This window comes from Musca vetustissima, unplaced genomic scaffold (genome assembly GCF_032173495.1).
Source record: "Musca vetustissima isolate MV318-11 ecotype Yass unplaced genomic scaffold, APGP_CSIRO_Mvet_v1 utg9641, whole genome shotgun sequence".
Lineage (NCBI taxonomy): Eukaryota > Metazoa > Arthropoda > Insecta > Diptera > Muscidae > Musca > Musca vetustissima.
The window spans coordinates 23,402-45,238 of NW_026883216.1; the positions used below are offsets into that span (position 1 = coordinate 23,402).

Sequence of the window (21,837 nt, forward strand, 5' to 3'; positions counted from 1 at the left end):
TGTGAGTTCCAAAATTCAAATTTTCATTTATTGTTTTGGTTTTGAAATTAAATAATGCAAAATTCCAACAAATAACAATTGAAGAGCTGGTGTACAATTGTGTGGTCTTCCAGCAAACCGATTTGCATCACAATGAATGTTAAAATGTGTTGCGATGCAAAACTTCTTTTAGGCTATTTTTAATTCCAGGTAATTATGTATGTAATTTTACAAATATATTTTTTTTTACATTTATTTGCGGACTTCTTTTTAATAAAGCAAAAATTTATGTAGTTTTCAAAATTTTTCGCAATACTATTGTGAATGTAATTCACAATATGATGTTTGACAATTGTTTGTGTTTGTATCGTTCAACGGCACTCTGTTCACTGAATGGAATTGAAATTAGGCCTAGGTCATTCGTTAATTTATAACATGTTTATATTGTTAAAAAAAGCGCTATGACAAAGAAAGTGATTTGAGCTTTTCCGAAAGCTAAGAATGATACAGTTAGATTTACGAAATCAACTCGATTTCAAATGTTAATTAAGTAAATCCTCGTCAGTAGATTTTATTTGAAGCTATGGAATTTACATTTCAAATCGAGTTTGTTACACCTAAAATCCATTAGGATAATGCCATGGCAAATTGATTTGATTTTTCATAATTTTACTTTTGACAACATTCAGCTTTCAAAATTTAAATGAAAATATCCTCCTTCGAAATCATGGTACAATTATAAAAGTTAACAGCAAAACCCAGCTGATTTGATCCCAACGCAATACTAGTGTCAATATGAATATGACAAATTATGTTTTTAAAAATCACCCAACAGGAAAATTGGGAACGCATACAATTCGAAATTGTTCTTTATTAAATGTCCTCCCGTATTCAATTTACTCAATCTGCCTGTTGGAAGTTTGAGGAAGCAAATCTTTTTTCATGGAATAATTCGCAATTACCAGCATTTTCATATGTCTTACACATATAAGTACCAATGCCTCAATTATAGGAAAGATGTCGAAGCGATAGAACTTTAAATTTTATAGATTTTCATTCATGTTATTCAATTTTATTTTGAGGATTTGAAAATATTTCATTTTCTAAAAATAAAATATAATTTGTTTGTTTGTTTACATTTTTCTGTCAAAAACCTAAAAGAATCTACAAAAACAATTTTACAAGTTTTGCAAGTTTTTTGTAAACCCTTGCTGAACCCCCAAAACTGGTAAAACATTATAAAAGTTAACAGCAAAAAAATCAAAATGCAATACGTTCTCTTATGAATATGACAACTTTTTTTAAAAATTTGTCCAGCAGGAAAAATGGGAAACAGGAATGCGAAATTGTTCTTATTGGCTGTTATGTATATTTTGAAGTATTGTCATCCAATTTTGGCATATTTACTAGATTTTCGTTGTCTTACACATTTTCAAATTATTTTGAAAGATGTCGAAGCGATAGAACTTTAAATTTTATAGATTTTCATTCATGTTATTCAATTTTATTTTGAGGATTTGAAAATATTTCATTTTCTAAATAAATATAATTTGTTGATAATTTTGTTTACATTTTTCTGTCAAATGTGAAAACAATTTGTTTTTATTTTTAACCGTTGTTACGCCCACAATATCAAAAAAAGAAAATGGTGGTCCACATTACCCGAAGTTACTCTAATGTTCCAAATTTAGTTCCTATTTATAGGACTCCACGATAATAACAAGTCTAATGAATTAGGAATCAATATTTTATCAGTTGAACATTGCTATACAGCTACATATATCCGAGATTTTTTGTAAATAAAACAAATTCTATATTTTTTATTTTCGTTTAATTCGAATTTTATTTTTTATTCGTTTTCATTAATTGCTATAAACTTTCTCACTTATCTGACTACAAAATATTAAATATGTATGTGTTTGATTTATATTGTATGTTACATATATCGTTAGTAATACTTTTATTTTTTATGATTTTGTAATACATTTATATTGTAAATATTTGTTTCATTAAAAACATTTTAACATTCTGCTATTCAACAAATTTGTAGTCTTTGATGAGATTGATGGAATGAATGAATGGTGGTTTGGATAGAATGTTTTGTTTGTATGTGAATGAGTGTATGAATGATTGCTTTTGAACATTAGATATTGGATTTTTTGTTTTTTTAGTTTTGGCAACAATGAGCGAAGTATGATGTCTGAGTTATGAATAATGGAAGTATGAAGTTTTGTTTTTGGTTCAATGAGATTTTTTTGCTTGAAATACTTTTAGTTTTTTTTTGTTACAAATGTTAATGATATGCTAATGACTAAAATTACTTTTTGTTTGCATAAATATATAGTATATAGTTCTTGTTTTGGTTTAAAAACGACGTTGGAAGATAAATATTTTTTTATGTTTTGTTTGAGAAACGTGATTGGTTTTTTGTATTTGTATTAAATGGACGTATTCAAAACTAATGTGAGGGATTGTCCCACTTCTTATACAATTTTTTTCTTTTAATTTAATTTAAAATTTAATTCCAATGAGTTTTGGGGGTTGTTGTGAATTATGTTATATGAATGTTTTGCTGATATTTGTGGTTTTTATTGGATTATATTATTAATTTATTTCTATATAAAATCGAATTGACTATAATAATTATTTATTTATATACAAATATATATTCTTATAATATTTATATGCAAAAGTATTATTTATATAGGGACTATATTGTGTCCAATGTCTTCATTGTTTTATTTTTTAATTCATTACCATTCAGAATTTCAGTCTTTGTTTATGTTGTCCTTTTCATTTTCCTATAATTATAGCTAAATTATGTTAAATACATTATGGGTGTTGGAGATATATTGGATAGAAATATTTCGCAATTGAATGTGGATAAAGAAATAAAATATGTGTTTAAATTTTCTATTTAATTTCTGACGAAAAATACATCCCTGAGAGAAAATATATTGAAAGGTGCAGACTTTTCGGTGTTACACAATCTCGCGATTTAAAAAAATATATTTTGATTTCTTTCAACAAGAATTAAAAAATTAAAAAAAAAACTAAAATATAGCATAACAAAAAGTACTTGCTATTCCTTGTACTCCATTTTATCCGAGAAAAAATTGTTACTATTTTGGGTCGAATTTGAACGATTGCCTTCTAGTTTTAACATTTTTTTTACTAGTTACCCGTTCCAGTGCTATTTTGTGTATGCTTGTTATCATAGATTTCAGATGTTGCTCTTTACTAGACATAAGGAAAAATAAAACATCCAAAATATTCGTTGAAAAATATATGTTTACGAAATCCACTTAAATCGTCTTGTTAATGGCGGACAAAAATATTCCTAAAAAATACATGTTAATAGGTTCTTGTTAAAAAAATTAAAGTAAATACTGCTGTCTCATCTTATCTTTACTATTGTCAAAATTGCTTAGCTCTGATATTATCGGTATTTAGAAAAGGCAAACAAATTCCGAAAATTTAATTTAATTTCTCGGGGTCAAAAATTTTTGTTGATTTAATTCGAATCTGCACTAATTCAAGAATGTCCCTACAAAATTTCAAGTGAAAATCTTAAGAACTCTTAAAGATATAGCCGATTTTTTGTGTCAGCATCAAGTGGCGGCTAAAGGGCTTCTCGAACTTTAAACGCGTTTTTCTCTTTTGCGAATGGCGGGCACGATAACTCAAAAACTAATAACCCAATCGAGTTGAAATTTTTACACGTTTCTCTGTGAGTGAATAGCTCTCGTATGAACTAGGATAAAGCCAATCGGTGAAGATCTTCCTTATTTTTTAACTTGGTTTTTGATAAAAAATCGGCGATTTTTCAAAAATATTTTTCAAAGGTCCGCCATTTTGTTAATTTTGGAGCGAAGTCAATAATCCTAGTTCACAGGAGAGCCATACATGTACTCTTTCTAAGATAGAATTTTTAAAATACGAGGTCACGATGCCATTATATGAGAACATGTTAAAAGTCGACCATTTTTTGTGAAAATGTCTTACAATATAGGATAATTTTGGTGTACAAAGTGGCAAGAAGCTTCAAAATATCGGAAATCGGGAAATTCTATCGGAAAATGTGGTTAAGGCCCCAAAAATGCTTGAAATAGGAAGTTAATAGCCCAAAGGGCCATGAGCGATTCAAAAACTTCATGACATGGACTACTCCAAAATAGATTTAAGATTTATAAAATTCGAAAAATTTTAGGCTTGATTTTAATATTCTTATCCATTAAATAGATTATAAACTTGTTAATGTGTTAACAAAAATAAAAATGAAAATTTTTCAGATCAATGTATCAACCAAAAGTTTAAAGATCAATTGCATTGTGTTATCCTTCATTGGTGTTAAAAAAAAAACGAAATTCAAATAAAACCAGAAAACAAAACAGCAACATAAATAAAAAACAAAATGTTCAAATTATATTTTCAAAAAATCCTTTATTCTAAATATTTTCTTTTCAAAAAATCCAGAAAAAATAGCAATATTTTTCACAATACTTAAATATAAGAATTGGAAATAAATGATAAAAAGAATCATTAACACTAATGTGTACGAAATAATAATAAAATTATAATAAATATCCATATATGTATATTTAAAAATATAAACGGCTTGACAATAAAAAGTATGTAATTTTATTTTCGAAACTCCACATAAAAATTGTACACACCAAGTGATATTTGGTGTTGAAATAAATCGCACACACAATATTGGGAAACTTATTTTTGTATTGCCTTCAAATCTTACTTATAAAAGAAGTATCATGTTTGTTTAGATATATAAAATATTTACAACACTAAAAATTCTCATAGACAATAATTATGTTTGCTTTTATACAGAGCGATTTTCTTTTGCTAAACAATTTCTTTTAATAATAAAAACTAATAAAGTTTCTGTTTTCATTATATTCATATTTTAAGTCTTACAACCCCTTTTTTACTACTAATAATAATACTAAAACAAAAAAGAAATAATATTAAGGTTTCGTGTTCTAATTATATAAACATTTAAAAATACTTTTAACAAAGAAAATTGTTTATATTTTACATAAACACAACAATTGAATTTAATTGTGGATATTTTCCCGTTTACGTGTATTTTGATAAATTATTTATATTTTAATTTGTTTTTTGTTTGTGTACATACATATAATAAAATTGATTTAAATTATTTAATAAATTTTTAAATTATTACTGTTTTTTTTTGTTTAGTTAATATACACTTTGCATTTTATTAAATAAAAGAAAAATATGTTGTTTTTTTTTAATAAATAAATTAAATAAATAGTTTCAAATAGCTTGGCCATTGTTTTTGTAGAGTATACCCAAAATAGAATGAAATAAAGTATTTTTTGTTGGTTTGTTTCTAAAATTAAAATAATACATGTTTTTTTTGCTTTTTTTAATAAACATTTGTGTCGGTTATAAATAGAAAGGACTAGTTTGTTTTTAATATTTATAGACTTGATTGAAATGAAAAAAAGGCGTTTTCCATTAGGTTTTACACTAAAACTTGAAAATAGGATAAATTACAAAAAAATATATTGAAACATAAACTAGTGTCCTAAATATATGTATATATATTTTTACATTTCTTTTAGCTTACATTTATACATAATTACTTTTGGCATTTAAATTAAGAGTATAAATTATACGCCTTCTGTGATTTTCCTTCCATGTATTTCATAATTGCTGTCCAGTCACAAAACAAGGTTTAGAACAATAGTTTTTTTTCTCTTTTTGATAAAATTAAAAGATTTTCCAATAATGATTTTTAATTTATATATTTTATTTTATGATATGTAGACTAGTTAAAAAGGAATAAATTATAGTAATCGAATACATAATTTCATATCAAATGAAGTTGCATAGAAGATGATACCCAAAGTATATATTAAACATCAATTTTAACATAGTGGCTTAAGAAAAAAATATATATCTAGTCAAAAAACAATATCGCACATTGAACACCAGAAAAATACCGAAATGTTGCGTCAATTATACTACATTGTAATCCCTAATTATTAGGAAATTGATATAAAAAATTTTAACCAAAAAGTTCAAAAGTTTTTTTGACCATGTTTTAAAGAAAACACAAACAGTTGTCATTGTTGTTGTTCATGTGATCTTTTCATTTTGTTTTTAAATTTTCCAAAAATATAATAATAATAAATAATTTATAAACTTATTTTGGATACGTTTTTTCGCTTCAACAAATCTACAGCATTAAAGGAGAACACTTAGAATAAAACAAGAAAATAATATGCAATAAATAAATAGAAATAAATCCGAGTTTTTTTGTTTCTCCTCTCATTTTTTTTGGTGAAATACATTAAAAACAATCACGCACACATATAGGCATATACATATATATTTGTTTTCAATAGTTTAGTTGTGTAAAATTAATAAGGAATTTAAATAAAGAAATAATAACAACAGAAATGATTTATTTTTTTTCTTTCTCATAAACTTAAAAAATAATTCATTGTATATTTTGATTCAAAGAACCAGATAGAATGAAAAGGGATATCGAAGAAAAAAGGGGGATATATTACCGAATTTAGCATACATATGTATATAGTATAAGATCCAAAGTTAACTTTAGAAAAAGAAAGTTGTTACAAGAATAAATTGGGGGAGGGAGGATACATTAAGACGAAGAAGGCAAGTTCAATTTGAAGTAGTAGTATAATGTGGATTAGGGATAGAGGATGATAACATTTATCGATTAACCAGCACTATTGATTTGTGAACATATTGCTGTCGTTGTACTTGTAGGAGTTTGGGTTGGTGTAATAGAACCAGTCGATGCTGTCATAGATGTTGTGGGCGCAAACGATGCGGTCGTCCCCGCAGTCATTGCTGTTGTATTGCTGCTATTTGTGGTACCACCATTACTGACCACGGCTGGCATGGCATTGCTACAATGACCCGCAAGATGCGCCGTTGAATTTGTCGTCGTTGCTGCACAATTTGCCTGTTGTTGCTTTAGTTTATCAAATATCTGTAATTTGGATTTAACGGCTCCCTCACACACCATTAAGCGGGCCTGTGATGGCTTCTTATCCAAATCAAAACAAAATGCTTCGTAATCTGAATTAATAGCTGCATGACGTTTAAAGTCGGAATAACGTCTTGTTTCATATGACAAATATGATGAACCCAAAGCTGAGGCTGCAACGGCTGCCGCCATCGAAGAGGATGAAGACGTAGACCCACTACCGCCAGTGCCATTATTGCCTCCTGCAGCACCACTACTAACGCTGCCACGTGGCGGTGGTATAGTATCAGGTACTTGCCGTTTTCTTTCAAAATACTCAACAATTTTGGCAATTTGTGCAGAACGTGTACTGGGCGGATAGGCAAATGATCTCTCATCCCACAACAATGAATCGGAGCCCGCCAGACTGCTAATATCATCTGAACTATCGGTGTATATAGAGGAGGTACGATTTTTGCAGTACAACAATTGATTGGTGGCAAAGGGACTGCGTTGCATTAACGAATGAATTTCCGAATCCAACGCCAAACGATTGATTAGACCAGCTGTGGCTGCAAAATTGCTATCATTTTGATTTCCAGCACCCATTAAGTGATGATGACAGGTGTAGCGACGATGGTTGCGTGTGGCATCCGGCAATTCCAGGTCATCAAATGAACGTAAAGCCGCTGCACTGGAAGAAGTATTTATACCACCACTACTTGTGGTCGGCTCATCGATTAACAGCACCGACGAAGAGGTGGACGATGAATCATTAAGTAGCTGGTGATGGCCTCCACCATTTTGTGACGCAGAACTGTAATAACAACAGCGGCATAAACTGGCCAATTTGTCACTGTAAAACAAAAACAATAATAAGCTTACATCTTTCGTATTGCAATCATTCGGAATCCTACCTCAATTCCCCATTGGCACCCACGTCCAACATTAGTTGTGACTTTAGCTGTTCGAAACAACAACTACTGCCGCCACCGCAACCCAAACCTAATGAAGGTACCCCGGCGCCATTGAATTGACGAAATGTTGTAGCAGCATCCGACTCCTCGTTGAAACATGAATAGAACCCACTCTCGATGGAGTCTCGGCGTGTCAGTGAACTCTTTGTGGGCAGAAAATCACTGGGTTTTATGTCATTCAAATCGAAATCTGTGCACGAAGATAGAGAGGCGGGTGTGGCAACCATCGGCGCTGATGTTGGTGCAGGCGGTGTTGGGGGCGAAGGTGTTGATGCGGATATTGGCAAATCCTTGGAGGATTTCAGGGCACTACCATCACAACCATCCTCGGATGAGTTACAATCTTCCATGGCTACCGTTGACGTTGATGCGGCAACAGTTTGTGCAGCCAGGGCGGCCATTGCCGAACATTGATCTTCGGTACTTTTAGTGCTGCCATTGCCGCGAAATAAGGGGTGTGTAAAGAGCGAATTGGCTCGATATTTTCGGGCTACTGGATTGGGTGCAGGTCGTTCGGCTGAATCGTCACTGCTTGATTCAGCATCGGCACAGTTGCCACCACCATCTGCATCTTGCTCGGCATCAGAGTCGTCTACACAATCATCATCGTCCACTTCGTTTGTGCAACACCGAGGAAGTGGTAGTGTTGGTGATAGTTTCAGTTCAATTGCACTGTATTTGCGTGATAATTGCGGCGATGTTGGTAGACTCTTTGGTTCGTTTGGCGATGTTGCTGATGTACCTGGTTTGCCACCAGCTTCATCTGTCACTCCATTCGCGGGTTTCTGTTGCAATGCTGCCATTTCCTTAAAGAATGGTGCACACATCTCGAAACATGAACTAAACAAATCGCCCACACCTGCAGCATAGGTTTTTGGATTGGCACCCAATACCTTTTTCACACGCCTAAGTTGGGCCAGTGCTGTGAAAGGATTTGATTTGACGCCATTGTGATCGGCACGTATAGGTTTGTAGAGGTCATCTTTGAGGCACATGGTTTCAGCCACCTTCCTCAGGGTTAGCACCGGTGGTGGTGATTCTCGTGCCTGGATGTGTGCAGCACTGACAGCAGTGGCACTAGTCGAACCTCCAAAGGGCGGTGGAGTTGGTGAATGGGTGGAGGATCGTTGGCGATTCATTTGATGGCAACGGGCCTTGTCGCTCGGTGTGGTGTGCAATGGAAAGTGTATAATGTTTTCACTCAGCGAACGGCGATGTTGTTGCATTAGCATTTCGGCTGCAGCTTCATATCGTTTGGTCGCCCTCTTAACACGATTCTTGGTGCTACAGTTGTCATCAACATCCAAGGGAGAGCCATTCACTATGGAATTGCTGCGACTTGCCTTTTCCGGAAAGAGGAAACCGTTTTCGTTGACTTCTTTCATGTGGCGTGGTGTTACTTGACCAGCCGGAGCGGTTTTAATACACGGTGTAGTGGTTATTGCTGTACTGGGGTTAGTTAATTTCTTTGTTGTTGTCAAGTGACGAGTACAACCATTTTTATGGGTATTCGCTTGACACATATTTTCCGCATCACTGCCGTTCGGCGAACAAGTCATCTCTAAGGAACTTAAAGGACTTGAACTGGCACTGATTGTGGATGAGGAAGATGATGTGGCCCCATTTGTGGCATTCCCCGAATTCGGGTCATGCTCGTATGTTTCCAAAAGTAAAGTAAGTTTCGTCGAGGCATCATGAAACGTAGGCCTACTTTTGGGATCATACTGTAAATGAAGAAAGAACGAAAAACATTGCAATTAATGGAATATATTTTTGCTATGTTTTGTACAGGTGAACTTACTATACAACAATGAAAAGCCAGTCTTAAAAATACAGGTGGCGTATCCATAGGACACAAATCAACAAATGCCAAATAGTCCAAACCAAAGGAGTCGCTACGTGGCATTATATCAGGATCTGCTTCAATTCTAGCTATGATCTCACAACAGATAATACCAAATGAAAAGACATCACTGCGTTCGTCATAAAATTGATTTTTTAGGCATTCCGGACTAACCCAATATGGTGAGCCGACATAGTCCAGACGGGTTTTGACCCTAAAGTAAAGGAGGAGAATTTTTGTTAGAAATAATTTTGGAACTGCAAACAAATTGTGTACATACTTTTTATCGGGAATTTTGGTAGCCAAACCAAAATCACCCACCACCGATTCAAAACGTCCACCGGGTAAATTTCGTATTAATACATTCTGCAGGAAGAAAGATTGAAGAAAGTTATGAAATAATTCTTTGTGATTAATGTGGGGTTTTAACACTTACTTTACTCGTCAGGTCTCGATGGAATATGCCAGCATCATGAACATAGGCCATACCACATGCGACACCCAATGCCAGTCTTATTTTTGCTGCAGCCGTTAAAACGACTTCTTTATTTGCCAACAGCTGTTCCAATGAACCACCATTAATGTACTCGGTTAAGGCATGTAGTTGTCCTTCTTGTACACAGACACCCATAAAACTGAAATGAAATAAACATAGACGAGATGTTAGATTTTAATAGGGTATTGAATATTACAAATCAGTTATTAAAAAATAATTAAATAATGAAATTAATAAAAAAATAATTAAAAGTGGAAATATAATAAAAATCTGTCTGATATTAGGCTAGTGATTTGGGAGGGGGAAATATAACAAATTTTAATTTAAACTTAATTATTGGCCGAACTATATGTGAGAAAATTAATATCAGTCAATTTCTCAAGAACAAACAAAATAGTGTCCTTTATTATTACAAAACATGTTAGTCACCTCATGGAATTTTTGGCATTGTATTTGGGTGTAAAAACACCTAAAATAAATTTATTTAACGACAACTAAATTTATTACATTTGCGAAAAAAATAACCTCAAATTTTTTTCGAAAATTACAAAATATCAACTTTATTATTTAAAACAGCGCAAGAAATTAATTGTTCTGGGAAAACGTGATTGGAATTTGCTGTATACAAAACAGACGGTGTATTGCCAAATAAAAAAAGAAACAGTTCGTCAGCCTACTTGCCACCCAGTCAGTCACCTCATAAATAATTTTGGGTTTTTTTTCAAAATTATGTAAACAAGTGTAGATGACGGTCTTGATTTTATTGGCAGTTCTTAAATAAGGCAATTGTCGTCTTTATTTTTTTTTGTTAGTCAAAATTGCTATTAATATTTAACTATCATAATTTATCAGGGCCCATAAAAAGAATAATATGAAGAAGAAGAACTTTCAATGTTCGTAATCACAAAATAATCTGTATGGTATTTCTGTTCGTGCCAAGAATTGTTTGTCGGTTTGTCTGGGTGATGTGTTTTTTTCACCTGTCTTTTTTTCGATGTCTGATTTTTTATTGGTATTTTGATGTGGCGATGATTTATTTAATCATTGATAAGACAATATTGTTATTGGTGGTATTATTTAATTATTACGATATTTAGATTATAACAAAATAGTAAAGAAAACATAAATCAAGAAAGACAATTTTTTATTAATTTAAAATGGTTATAAGGAAGGAAATGAAAATTTGTAACAAGTAAAATGAATCACGGATCAAATCGCTTTGAAGAAATTTGTTTCGAAGCCGTTTCCACAATGAGCAGTCCAGTCCACCTTGATTTTAAGATTAATTTGAAATTAATATAAATTAAATGTTTTTATTAAATAATTTTATTAAAAAAAAAATGGAACAAAATCGATATGATTTGTGAAGAAAAAATAATCTGATTTTTTGTTCTTCTTTTATACCCAACACCATAATGTGGAGTGTATATTTATTTTTATACCCTCCACCATAGTATGGAGGGTATATTAATTTTATTTTTCCGTTTGTAACTCATAATCATTTCCGACCCTATAAAGTATATATATTCTTGATCAGCGTAAAATTCTATGACGATATAGCCATGTCCGTCTGTGCGTCGGTCTGTTGTAATCACTCTAGCGTCTAAACGAATTGAGATAGATCGCCAAAATTTTGCATAGAGTCGTCTTTTGTCTGCCCAATTTTCGGAATTTTGGGGTTCTTGAGCGCGTTTTTCAACCGAATTTGCTGAAATTTGGTACATTGGGTTCTTATTGGGTACTAAATGTCTCCACAAAAAATATAAATACAGGTCCACTTTTTCTGGTATTTTGGGAGATTTTATCGTATTTTCCGCCGAATTAGCCTAATTTTTGTGTTCTTAATATGTACTAAATCTCTCCACAAAAAAATTATGAATATAGGTCAATTTTTTCGGAAGCCCCCCTATAAGGGTACACCCAATTTTCGGTATTTTGGGGTTCTTGAGCGCGTTTTTCAACCGAATTTTCTGCAATTTGTCATTTTGTAGTCGTATATGGTAACAAATCTCCCTACCAAAAATTATTAATATTCGCCCCCTTTTTAGGGTAGTCCCCATATAACACCCTTTTTTATATTAAAATAGTTATCTGATTTATTCCGCGTTTTGAGTTTGGTTCTAAGACTCTGTTGTAATCATTTCATCATGCGGAGGAGATAAAAAATAGAACGTAACGTTCGATAATGAACTATTACCGCATTTAGGATTAGCCCTGTGTGAAGGTTCCAGAAGAAGTGGACCGATATTTCCCATCTTCGAATTTGAACTAAGTTTGGAAGAAATAATATGATGGGCAAAGTTTCAATGAAATCTAAATATTCTGAAACGGACTTGGTCCAAAGAAACATGGGGTCTAGAACCAATATTTCGATGAGACACATTTTCACGGTGTTAAAGTGTATACACCCTCATTAGCCATAAGGCTGAGGGTATAATTATCCATTAAAAATTTCTGAAATTTGTATTATGGTTTACATAATCCGTTTTTAGAAATGTCGGTATAAGTCCACTTTTTGCTATGTTCCCTATATTTTCATTTCTAGTACCTGTCGGTATATCTATGGTGGAGGGTATTCAAAGTTCGGCTCGGCCGAACTTAACGCTTTTCAACTTGTTTTCATTCCGTTTGCAACACTTTAAATATTAAGGAAAGTGGTAAAGTCGGACTGGGCCGACTATACCACCACTTATATTCTACATATATATCCTAATAGACGTGGCCTTTTCGAAGGAACATTGACATGAATTTAAACGAATTTAAAAATGAGATCTTTATTTATATGTGAACCGACTAACATCAATCCGCACATATATTCAGAAACCTATGCTAAGTTTCATTTCATTCGGGCAAATTTATAGTTCTTTGCGTACAATGGGACAAACTTATTTAAATCGATATATCAAACTTAATACACGCTATTCGATATGCCGCACTGTTCAAAATTCAATCTCGATCAAATACCTGTTCGAAATACATATGGAAGCTATGGGTGCAATTTCAACAAAACGCAATAACGTCATTCTAGTCCCAATTTGATACGTTGGGCAAACTTTCGTGTCAATCGGACAGGCATTAAGAGTTTGGTGCACCATTTACCTATAATCGGAGGAAAATATATATGGGAGCTAAATTTAAATCTGAACCGATATTCACGAAACTTATCACACATAATTCTAGGCTTAATTCAGTATGCTGTGCCAAATTTCGTGCAAATCGAAGAATATATAGGGTCTTTGGTGCACCATTTACATTAAATCGGACGAAAATATATATGGGAGCTATATCTAAATCTAAACTGATTTTCACGAAACTTAAGACACATCATTCTAGACTTAAATCAGTATGCTCTGCCAAGTTTCGTCCAAATCGAAAGATGTATAGGGACTTTGGTGCACCATTTACCTTAAATCGGACGAATATATATATGGGAGCTATATCTAAACCGATTTTTCCCAATTTCCATAGGATTATTCCAATTCGAATCATAAATGCGGCATGTACTTTGTTTACAATTTGATATGGACGGACAGACTGACATGCATAAATCGACTTAGAAAGTTATTCTATGCATATTCTAAAGAGGCACCATGTGTCTATTTCGTTTTCTTTTGCCTGTTACAAACATATGCACAAAGACATAATACCATGTACCACAGTGTGGTGAAGGGTATAAAAAGTATACCACATTAATCATTTGTCCCATAAAATATATTTTAGGGCAATTAATTTTTAATAAAATCAAGTCAATACATAATACATTTTACTTTCCTTTTTAGTGGCAAATTTCACAAGGTGCCAGCAACAGTTTTAATTTTTAATCCATGAAAAACACATTAAAGGTTTGAGAAGAATGGGCGTTATAAATAAAAAAACCTGTGAGCATAATAAATGAGTGAAATTTTTACTCAGCAGCCGCCACAGGGCATGATAGTGCATGGTAAGCAATACTGTATTCAGTTAATATATATTGCCTTAAATACTGTTACAAGTGTTTAACATGTTATTGGGTCATTAATAACACCTAAAGATAGCGGGAGATTATTTACATTTAAAACTTTAAGATTATTCGCTTGCACCAAAAAGCCATCATGGATAACTTTTAAAGTCATGCAGATCAGTTGTAAATTAATTTCAATGGTTTTACACAGCAGAATCATTGGGGTATGAGTAATTAAAATTGAAAATTTAATTACAGTGCGAGTAGTTTTGTAGTTGTTGATGCTGCTGTGATGGTTATTACTTTGTAGCTTATGATTATAGAATATTTCAAATATCATTGGCTAAATGACTCAATCATTGAAGATTATAATTTAATTGTATGTTTGTGACATTTGATAACTCTGATGTTAAATTTTGTTGTTAATGAGCGCATAAGATTGTCAAAAATATTAGGCCGTTTATTATTAGGCATCATAAGATTCATAATGAAACTGTCAAAATTTTAATGTCAATACTATAAAGTAAATAAGAAGTTGTAGGTGTATTTGACATGATTGCTGTAAAATTTAAAATTCTGCAAATTTGATAAAGTCTTCAAATAAATTTGATAAAGTCCTTGAAAAACTTAAAACACTATGCAGATTTTTTATCCGTTTTTGATCGGCTATATCTTTAAAATATTTTGATTCTTGTCCGGCATTACTAAATAAAATAAAAAAATATAATTGTTATACCCTTCACCACACTGTGGAATTATGCCTTTGTGCATATGTTTGCAACATGCAAAAGGAAACGAGATATATCCATGGCTCCTTTTGAGAATATGCATAGAATAACTTTCTGAGTCAATTTATGCATGTAAAAAAGTACAGGTCGCATTTATAATCCGATTAGGTTGATATTTCGCACAAGTCGCTTATTTGACCCAAGGACGAGCACTATTGAAATTGGAGAAAATCGGTTCAGATTTAGATATATAGATCCCATATATATTTTCGTCCGATTAAAAAAAGTTTTGCACAGCGTTCTGAATTTGTTAAAATCAGTTTAGATATAGATCCCATATATATTAGGTTTGGGGAAAAGAAACCCATTATTTTTTGTGTAAATGGTTTAACACAGTTAAGGTCGATTTTTAGTTCCTGGGCGATGTTACGACTGCTAACATGTCGGTCAACTTCGATCATTTCTTCGATTCTATCGACATTTTCGACGACCGGCCTACCTGTGCGAGGTGCATCTTTAACATCAAAAATTACTGAACGGAATTTACGAAACCAAAATTGCACATAATTGGCTGTTACAGTATCGGAACCCTAAACTCCATTCACAATTTTAGCCGCTTGGCTTGCTTTTTCGCCTTTGTCAAAGAAAAACTGTAAAATGTACCGAATTTTCTTTTTGTTCACTTCAAATTTTAATACCCTGTAACTCACAACTGAATCCGCTAAACAAAAAAAGCAAAATATTTTTTTTACTGCGAAATGTCACCCTTCCAACGAGCATAAATCTGAAATTGTTTGATCGATACTTTACGAGAAATCTATCAGTACAGCCATCTGCCGAATAAATAATGGATTTATTTTTCCCCAAGCTAATATTTTCGTCCGATTTTATTTAAATGGCACACCAAACCCCAATATTTGTCCGAATATTGGCACACACATAACATATAGCCCCATATAACGGTATCCAACAATATTCGGTATTTTGAGCACGTGTTATAATTCTCATCGGCTGTAATTTTGGTTTGGGTAGCAGATCTTCCTACCAAAGAATTTTCAATATTGGTCCACCTTTAGTTTAGATTTTTCATAGAATGGAAAATCTATCAAAAATCATCAACCCCCTCATTATACTTTATTTTTTGGAATTTTGATCACGTTTTCTATCCAAATTGTCTGCAATTTTATATTTTTGGTTCTCATTGTTTCCACATAGTACCCATAAAAATATCACGCCACATTTTGGGCATGTTCAATGTTCTATTCATGATTTTTCTCCATTCAAAAAACCTTAAAGAAGAAATTGTTTTCGATTTTTCTTTTAGAAATCTGAAACATTATACCCCTTTGGAGTACATAATCAGACCAATTATTATCAAAATATTTTAAATTTTTTATTGTATTAAAATACAAAAAACTTTCTCTCACTGCCACTGGATGTTTGATAATTTCCATAATTGAAAGTTGCCTCTTTCAATGCCATTTCCTTTTCAAATGTAATATCCCCGCCAAAAATAGAACCCACCGCCATGCGACGACATTCACTTTTTGATGTCTTTGTTGAGAAAAATAATGCAAAACAGGAATATAAATAATAAATGAAGCTGTTTAGTTGGCCAGAGAAAATCACAATTTAATGGAAAATGTATTGAAAACAAAAGAAATGTTCTTTTTTTTAAAAAAAAAAAAAAAACAAAAGAAGAAAACAAAATAAAGATTTCATTTTCATGTCAAATTAAATTGTTATTGTTTAGCAATAATAATTAGAAGTAATGCAGACAAGTGAACGTTACTTTTCAAAGAATACGATCTCACAAAAAATGGAGAAGTACTTGCGAAAAACAAAAGAATTAACTGTCAGTAGATGGTATATTGACCAAAGTAAACAAATTGAGGTAATATACACTACTGGTCATAAGTTATCGGTTATTCATTTGGTAATAGATTTTTCAATGTAAGTTTCACACTTGTATGTATTAATCACTCCTGCGTTATGTATTTAGATGATAAATTATTATTTTTTGTCTGAATCAATATTGTTGAATGAATCAATACTGTTTAAATTATTAAAGATACCTGCACTTTTTACTTTAGCTGCACGGGATTGTGTGCATTTTTTAATTTGCAAATAAAAAATAATTTTATGAATTAGGATTATTTTATTGAAACAAATATTTATATAATTGTCTATTTTTGGTATCGTACAATTTTACAATGTATTTTCCATAATTTTCACATAGCTGTAGGGCTCATTCGTGCATTTTAGCTTTAAAAGACTAACGATATTTTCTGGTTGTAAAGGGAAAAACTTATTTTTGGTGATTTTTTAATGACAACTGCACAGAATTTCTTGTTAGTTTTGAATTTACCACATACATATTTTTATACATTTTTATTTAAGATTTTTTAATGCAAATTTTTCTCTACAGTGTAATAGCCCCATGATAACTACCACACTCACCACCAGACAATACCTGCCACAATGTCTGTTAAATATTTGCAATAATGTGGTCTACTATAATAAGTCTTATTTTTTTTTTGTATTTCACCTGTCATCTCAAGTTTTTCTCTTTCGTTTTACACACAGATGTCAGCGCTGAAATGAACAACGGTAAATAGAACCAAATTATACAGAAAGATTTGAAGAAAAACCAGATTCGACTATTGCCAACAGGAGGAAAACTCTCACGAAATGGAGTGTCTGATGATTATCGCAAAAAAGTGTAAAAATCAGCAGAAAGATTGAAATCTTAAACAATGTTGATGGCAAAAAAAAGAGACCAGTTGAAGACATGAAATGAAAAAATGTATTGAAAACTATAAGAGATTGTAAAAGTGAACAACAATGAGACATAAATGGTAGGATCAATTGACGTATGGAAGTTGAAAAAAGAACGAATTGAAAAAATGATAGGAAAATTAATTGACATGCATATCGGAGAATTGTTTAATATAGATTATAAATCTAAAAAAACAAATTACATACTTTGGGAAGATTTAAATATTTTGTCTTAAAAGGTAATATTAGAAGTTAGTTTTGATACTAGCAAAACAAGTAAAAACGCCGAAATTTCTTCTATTGTTAACCAAATATGGGACCTATTTTCAATATTAGGCAATAGCAATGTATGAGCAAAATTTCAAAGCTCTATATTATGGGGACCACCATTCTCGATTTCAAAAAAATTAATTTTGGGTTTCAATTTAATTCGAACCTAACTAATTCAAGAACGTCCCTTAAAATTTTAAGTGAAAATCCCAACCACACTGGAAGAAGAATGAAAGTGTTGGTACTCTGTTTAAATAACCTTGAGTTTAAAGTTATTAATAGCAAATATTAAATTCAAAATTGTTTCATTTATATTCCTTATAGCCTTCAAATCCATTATTTCAAAAAGCCCATACAAATTGTTTCAAAATAATGCAACTCCGAGTGTTGCACTGAACCCTTACTTAAAGTTCAATGTCAGCTGTTGGTGGTGGTGTGGATTATTCTTTTCGTAGGGAATAGAATGATAAGTTGCCACTTCCACCAGACCCTTGTTGTTGTCTAAGACCAAATAAACAATTTCCTGTTTACAAGTATACCCCTCCTCCGTGCTATGTCACTTGTGGTGATACAGGAATGAAACAAAGACAAGAGTTAAGTGTAGTGAAGATTTCATCTTGAGGTAGAGTTGTAGGTGTTTCACAAAAACAATGGCTGGGAAATATGTGAGTGGGGCGTGGGTTATGGTCGTTTGTTTTTTTATGAAGAACCGGTGTATAGGAATGTTTTCTATTTTTATGCATATTGTAGATGAGTTTTTAACCTTTATGTGGATTATATTAATAATAAGCTAAAAAGAAAACAGGGAAGTTCTTTAAATGAGGCAATTTTTGTATAACGAGGGTGGAATGGACATTTTTGCGAAATAAAGAGAGGAAGGCAAAGGATGACAGTCAAAAATTCCTTGACATAATATCTTGATTAAAATATGGAAGGTGCACTTTTGTGATATGTAAAATGCTGATGACAAACTGTAGTTCAGTAATTAAGTGACGTTTTTAATTATATAATCATCATATGAATTTAACACTGCTCATGTCTTTTAGGAGGGATGTTTTGAAAACAAAAAATTTAAAGCTGAAGATTATACTTATATATTATAGATTATACATATGGCAATGAATGAGAAATATAATTATTATTAGGTAGCCTCACGTGAAAATTAGTACCAACATCAGCTGAGTATTAAATATATGAATAAGCAATAAAATATTTTATAAAAGTTTTTAATTTTTCTAAAAATAATTTTCATTATTAACTCATTAGTCGCCAACCTCATTTTTTAAAGATAAAATTATTAAAATTGCTATCTTTTCTAGCTTAAAATAAAATTAGAAAATTTAATTCAAAATTACGTTTTTAATAAAATATTGAAGTTTTGAAATTAAATGTACGATTTTGAAGAAAAATTCTCTGACTTTATTTGAATTGCAGGTAATCAATAACCTCTTCCATATTCCTTGTATTGCACCCCCCTTAATGTTATTTATATATTAATAAATTTGTAAGAGAAAAAATATATGTTGGACGAAAATATTACCAAGAACAAACAACAATAATAATAGTAGTAACTAACCATGTCTTCCAACTTCAAGTTTAAGTTCATGGAAGTATAAATTTACACTTTACTTACTTTGTGGAAGAAGTGGTAATGTAAGAATAGAACCGTTTTTGTTTTCTTTATTTTCAAAGAAAACATAAAAAATATTAACAAAGATGCAAATGTGTGTGTTTGTGTGGGAGGAGATAGAACGGAACCGAAGAGGAGATTCAATGAATTGTCTACAAGACCAAAAACAACAACAACAAAATAAGCTACTTCCGCATTAAAAAAAGAAAATAAAAAAAAAATAAATTCATAAAAAATAATATGCAAAAAAAAAGAGTTCATATTCATAAAAGCCTTTCTTTTCTTGTCTTTGACCAACATTAGTGTGGAGGGTGTGTGTAGGTTTCAGAAATTATATTTGTGAAAAATTTATAGTTGACTCCAATTTTTATTCGATTATTTCTAATTTTAAGGAGAAGGTGCGAATTTAGAAAAAACTAAAGTAGTTTTTTTAGTATGGGATTTTGAGTGGGATTGTTCCGATATTGTGCGCCAATTTTCTATATTAACGATATTGATAACATTTTTTGGCGCCCAAAAGTATACATCAACCTTTAAAGATATAAAATTGAAGTACAGATGCCGCCTTTCAGACAACCCAATAAGTATATATACTAGCTTCAGGGTCGGTAGTGTGCAGGAAATAGAAATTAAATATGAGGGTACTAACATATACGAGGACTGACCAAAAAAGAAGCGTTAACGTCTGACAAAAAAATGAACCGCTTAATAATAAAAACCTATATTGTCCCTCTTAAAGTAATCCCCCTCAGATATAATACACTTCTGCCTGGGCTTTTTCCCAAATCTCGTAACACTTCTGAAATACCCTTTCTGGTATAGTCTGTTTCGATTTATAGTCTGTTAGTGGGTCAAAATCCGAGACATACGGTGGTTAAGGCGTGGTAACAGTTTCGTTTTTCGACAAAAACTCAGGCACGAGCATCAATCTTCTAGTTCAGTAGTTCAATCGTTCGCCATTAAGCTATTTAATTTAGCTGTCGTTTTAGTTCGGTCGTTCTTTAAAATAGTTCATCGCTCTCCGAATCGTTCAGTTGATAGTTTGGGTTATTGGAAGATTATGCTGTGTGAATAAAAAGTTTACAATTTTGTTTTGGTTTATTGAAATGTTATACAATGCTGTTGACCTATATGGCGAGGATATTTAAATATTTAAAGTTTCAGAAGAATTTACGGATCCATAAGGCGTGGATATTTAAAGAAAAGTTTCAGAACAATTTAAAAATCACAAAAATACACAAAAAATATAACAGCCTTAATGGATTGCCAACATAAAAGATTGTCAATATGTTTATTGGGGTTTACGAACTAGGTCAGTAAAAAGTTCATATTTGAACTAACAGAAACGATTATTTTCGTTCGCTCTTTTTGTAAGACTTAGTTGATTCGCTCTTTTTAGTGAATCGTTTTTGAACTAGATCGTTCGTGAACTAGGCCAGTAAAAAGTTCATATTAGAACTAACAGGAACGATTATTCTCGTTCGCTTTTTTAATTAACTAAAAAGAACGACTTTGTAAGACCTAGTTCATTCGCTCTTTTTAGTGAATCGTTTTTGAACTAGATCGTTCGTGAACTAGGCCAGTAAACAGTTCATATTAGAACTAACAGGAACGATTATTTTCGTTCGCTTTTTTAATTAACTAAAAAGAACGACTTTGTAAGACCTAGTTCTTTCGCTCTGTTTAGTGAATCGTTTTTGAAATAGTTCGTCCGTGAACTGTACAACTATACAACTCTATTACTAACATATATTAGGTTTGGAAAAAAATCCATTCTGGCTGATGGCTGTACTGATAGATTTCTCGTAAAGTATCGATCAACAAATTTCAGATTTATGCTCTTTGGAAGTATGACATTTCGCAGTAAAAAAACTATTTTGTTGCTTTTTGTTTGGTGCATTCAGCTGTGAGTTATATGGTGTTAAAATGGAAGTGAACAAAGAGAAAATGCAAGCAAAGCGGCTAAAATTGTGAATGGTGTTTATGGTTCCGATAAAGTAACAGCCAGGAATTTTTGATGTTAAAGATGCACCTCTGGTTTTTTAAACCATTTACAAAAAAAAAAAAAAATGAATTTCTTTTTTCCCCAATCTAATAGCCTAGACAGACGACAGCCTTAATTTGCATTAACAGTCTTAATTCAATAACAGGTATACATACCTGTCATAAATGTTGGCAATGTCGTCATGACAAAAACATGAGAAAATCAAA

The 21,837-nt window shown here is 31.7% G+C and overlaps 1 protein-coding gene across 1 annotated transcript in view; it reads right to left on the reverse strand.

The window, feature by feature from the left end:
* Positions 1-6,712: 6,712 nt before the first annotated feature.
* LOC133330063 (probable serine/threonine-protein kinase roco5) overlaps positions 6,713-21,837 on the reverse strand; it is a 238,560-nt gene continuing 223,435 nt past the window's right edge. Inside the window, exons 3-7 of the mRNA XM_061538533.1 lie at positions 10,221-10,419; positions 10,065-10,150; positions 9,743-9,998; positions 7,882-9,665; positions 6,713-7,820 (exon numbers count right to left, since the gene is read on the reverse strand). Of these exons, the coding sequence (XP_061394517.1) occupies positions 6,713-7,820; positions 7,882-9,665; positions 9,743-9,998; positions 10,065-10,150; positions 10,221-10,419 (3,433 nt within the window). The remainder of the gene's footprint in view (positions 7,821-7,881; positions 9,666-9,742; positions 9,999-10,064; positions 10,151-10,220; positions 10,420-21,837) is intronic.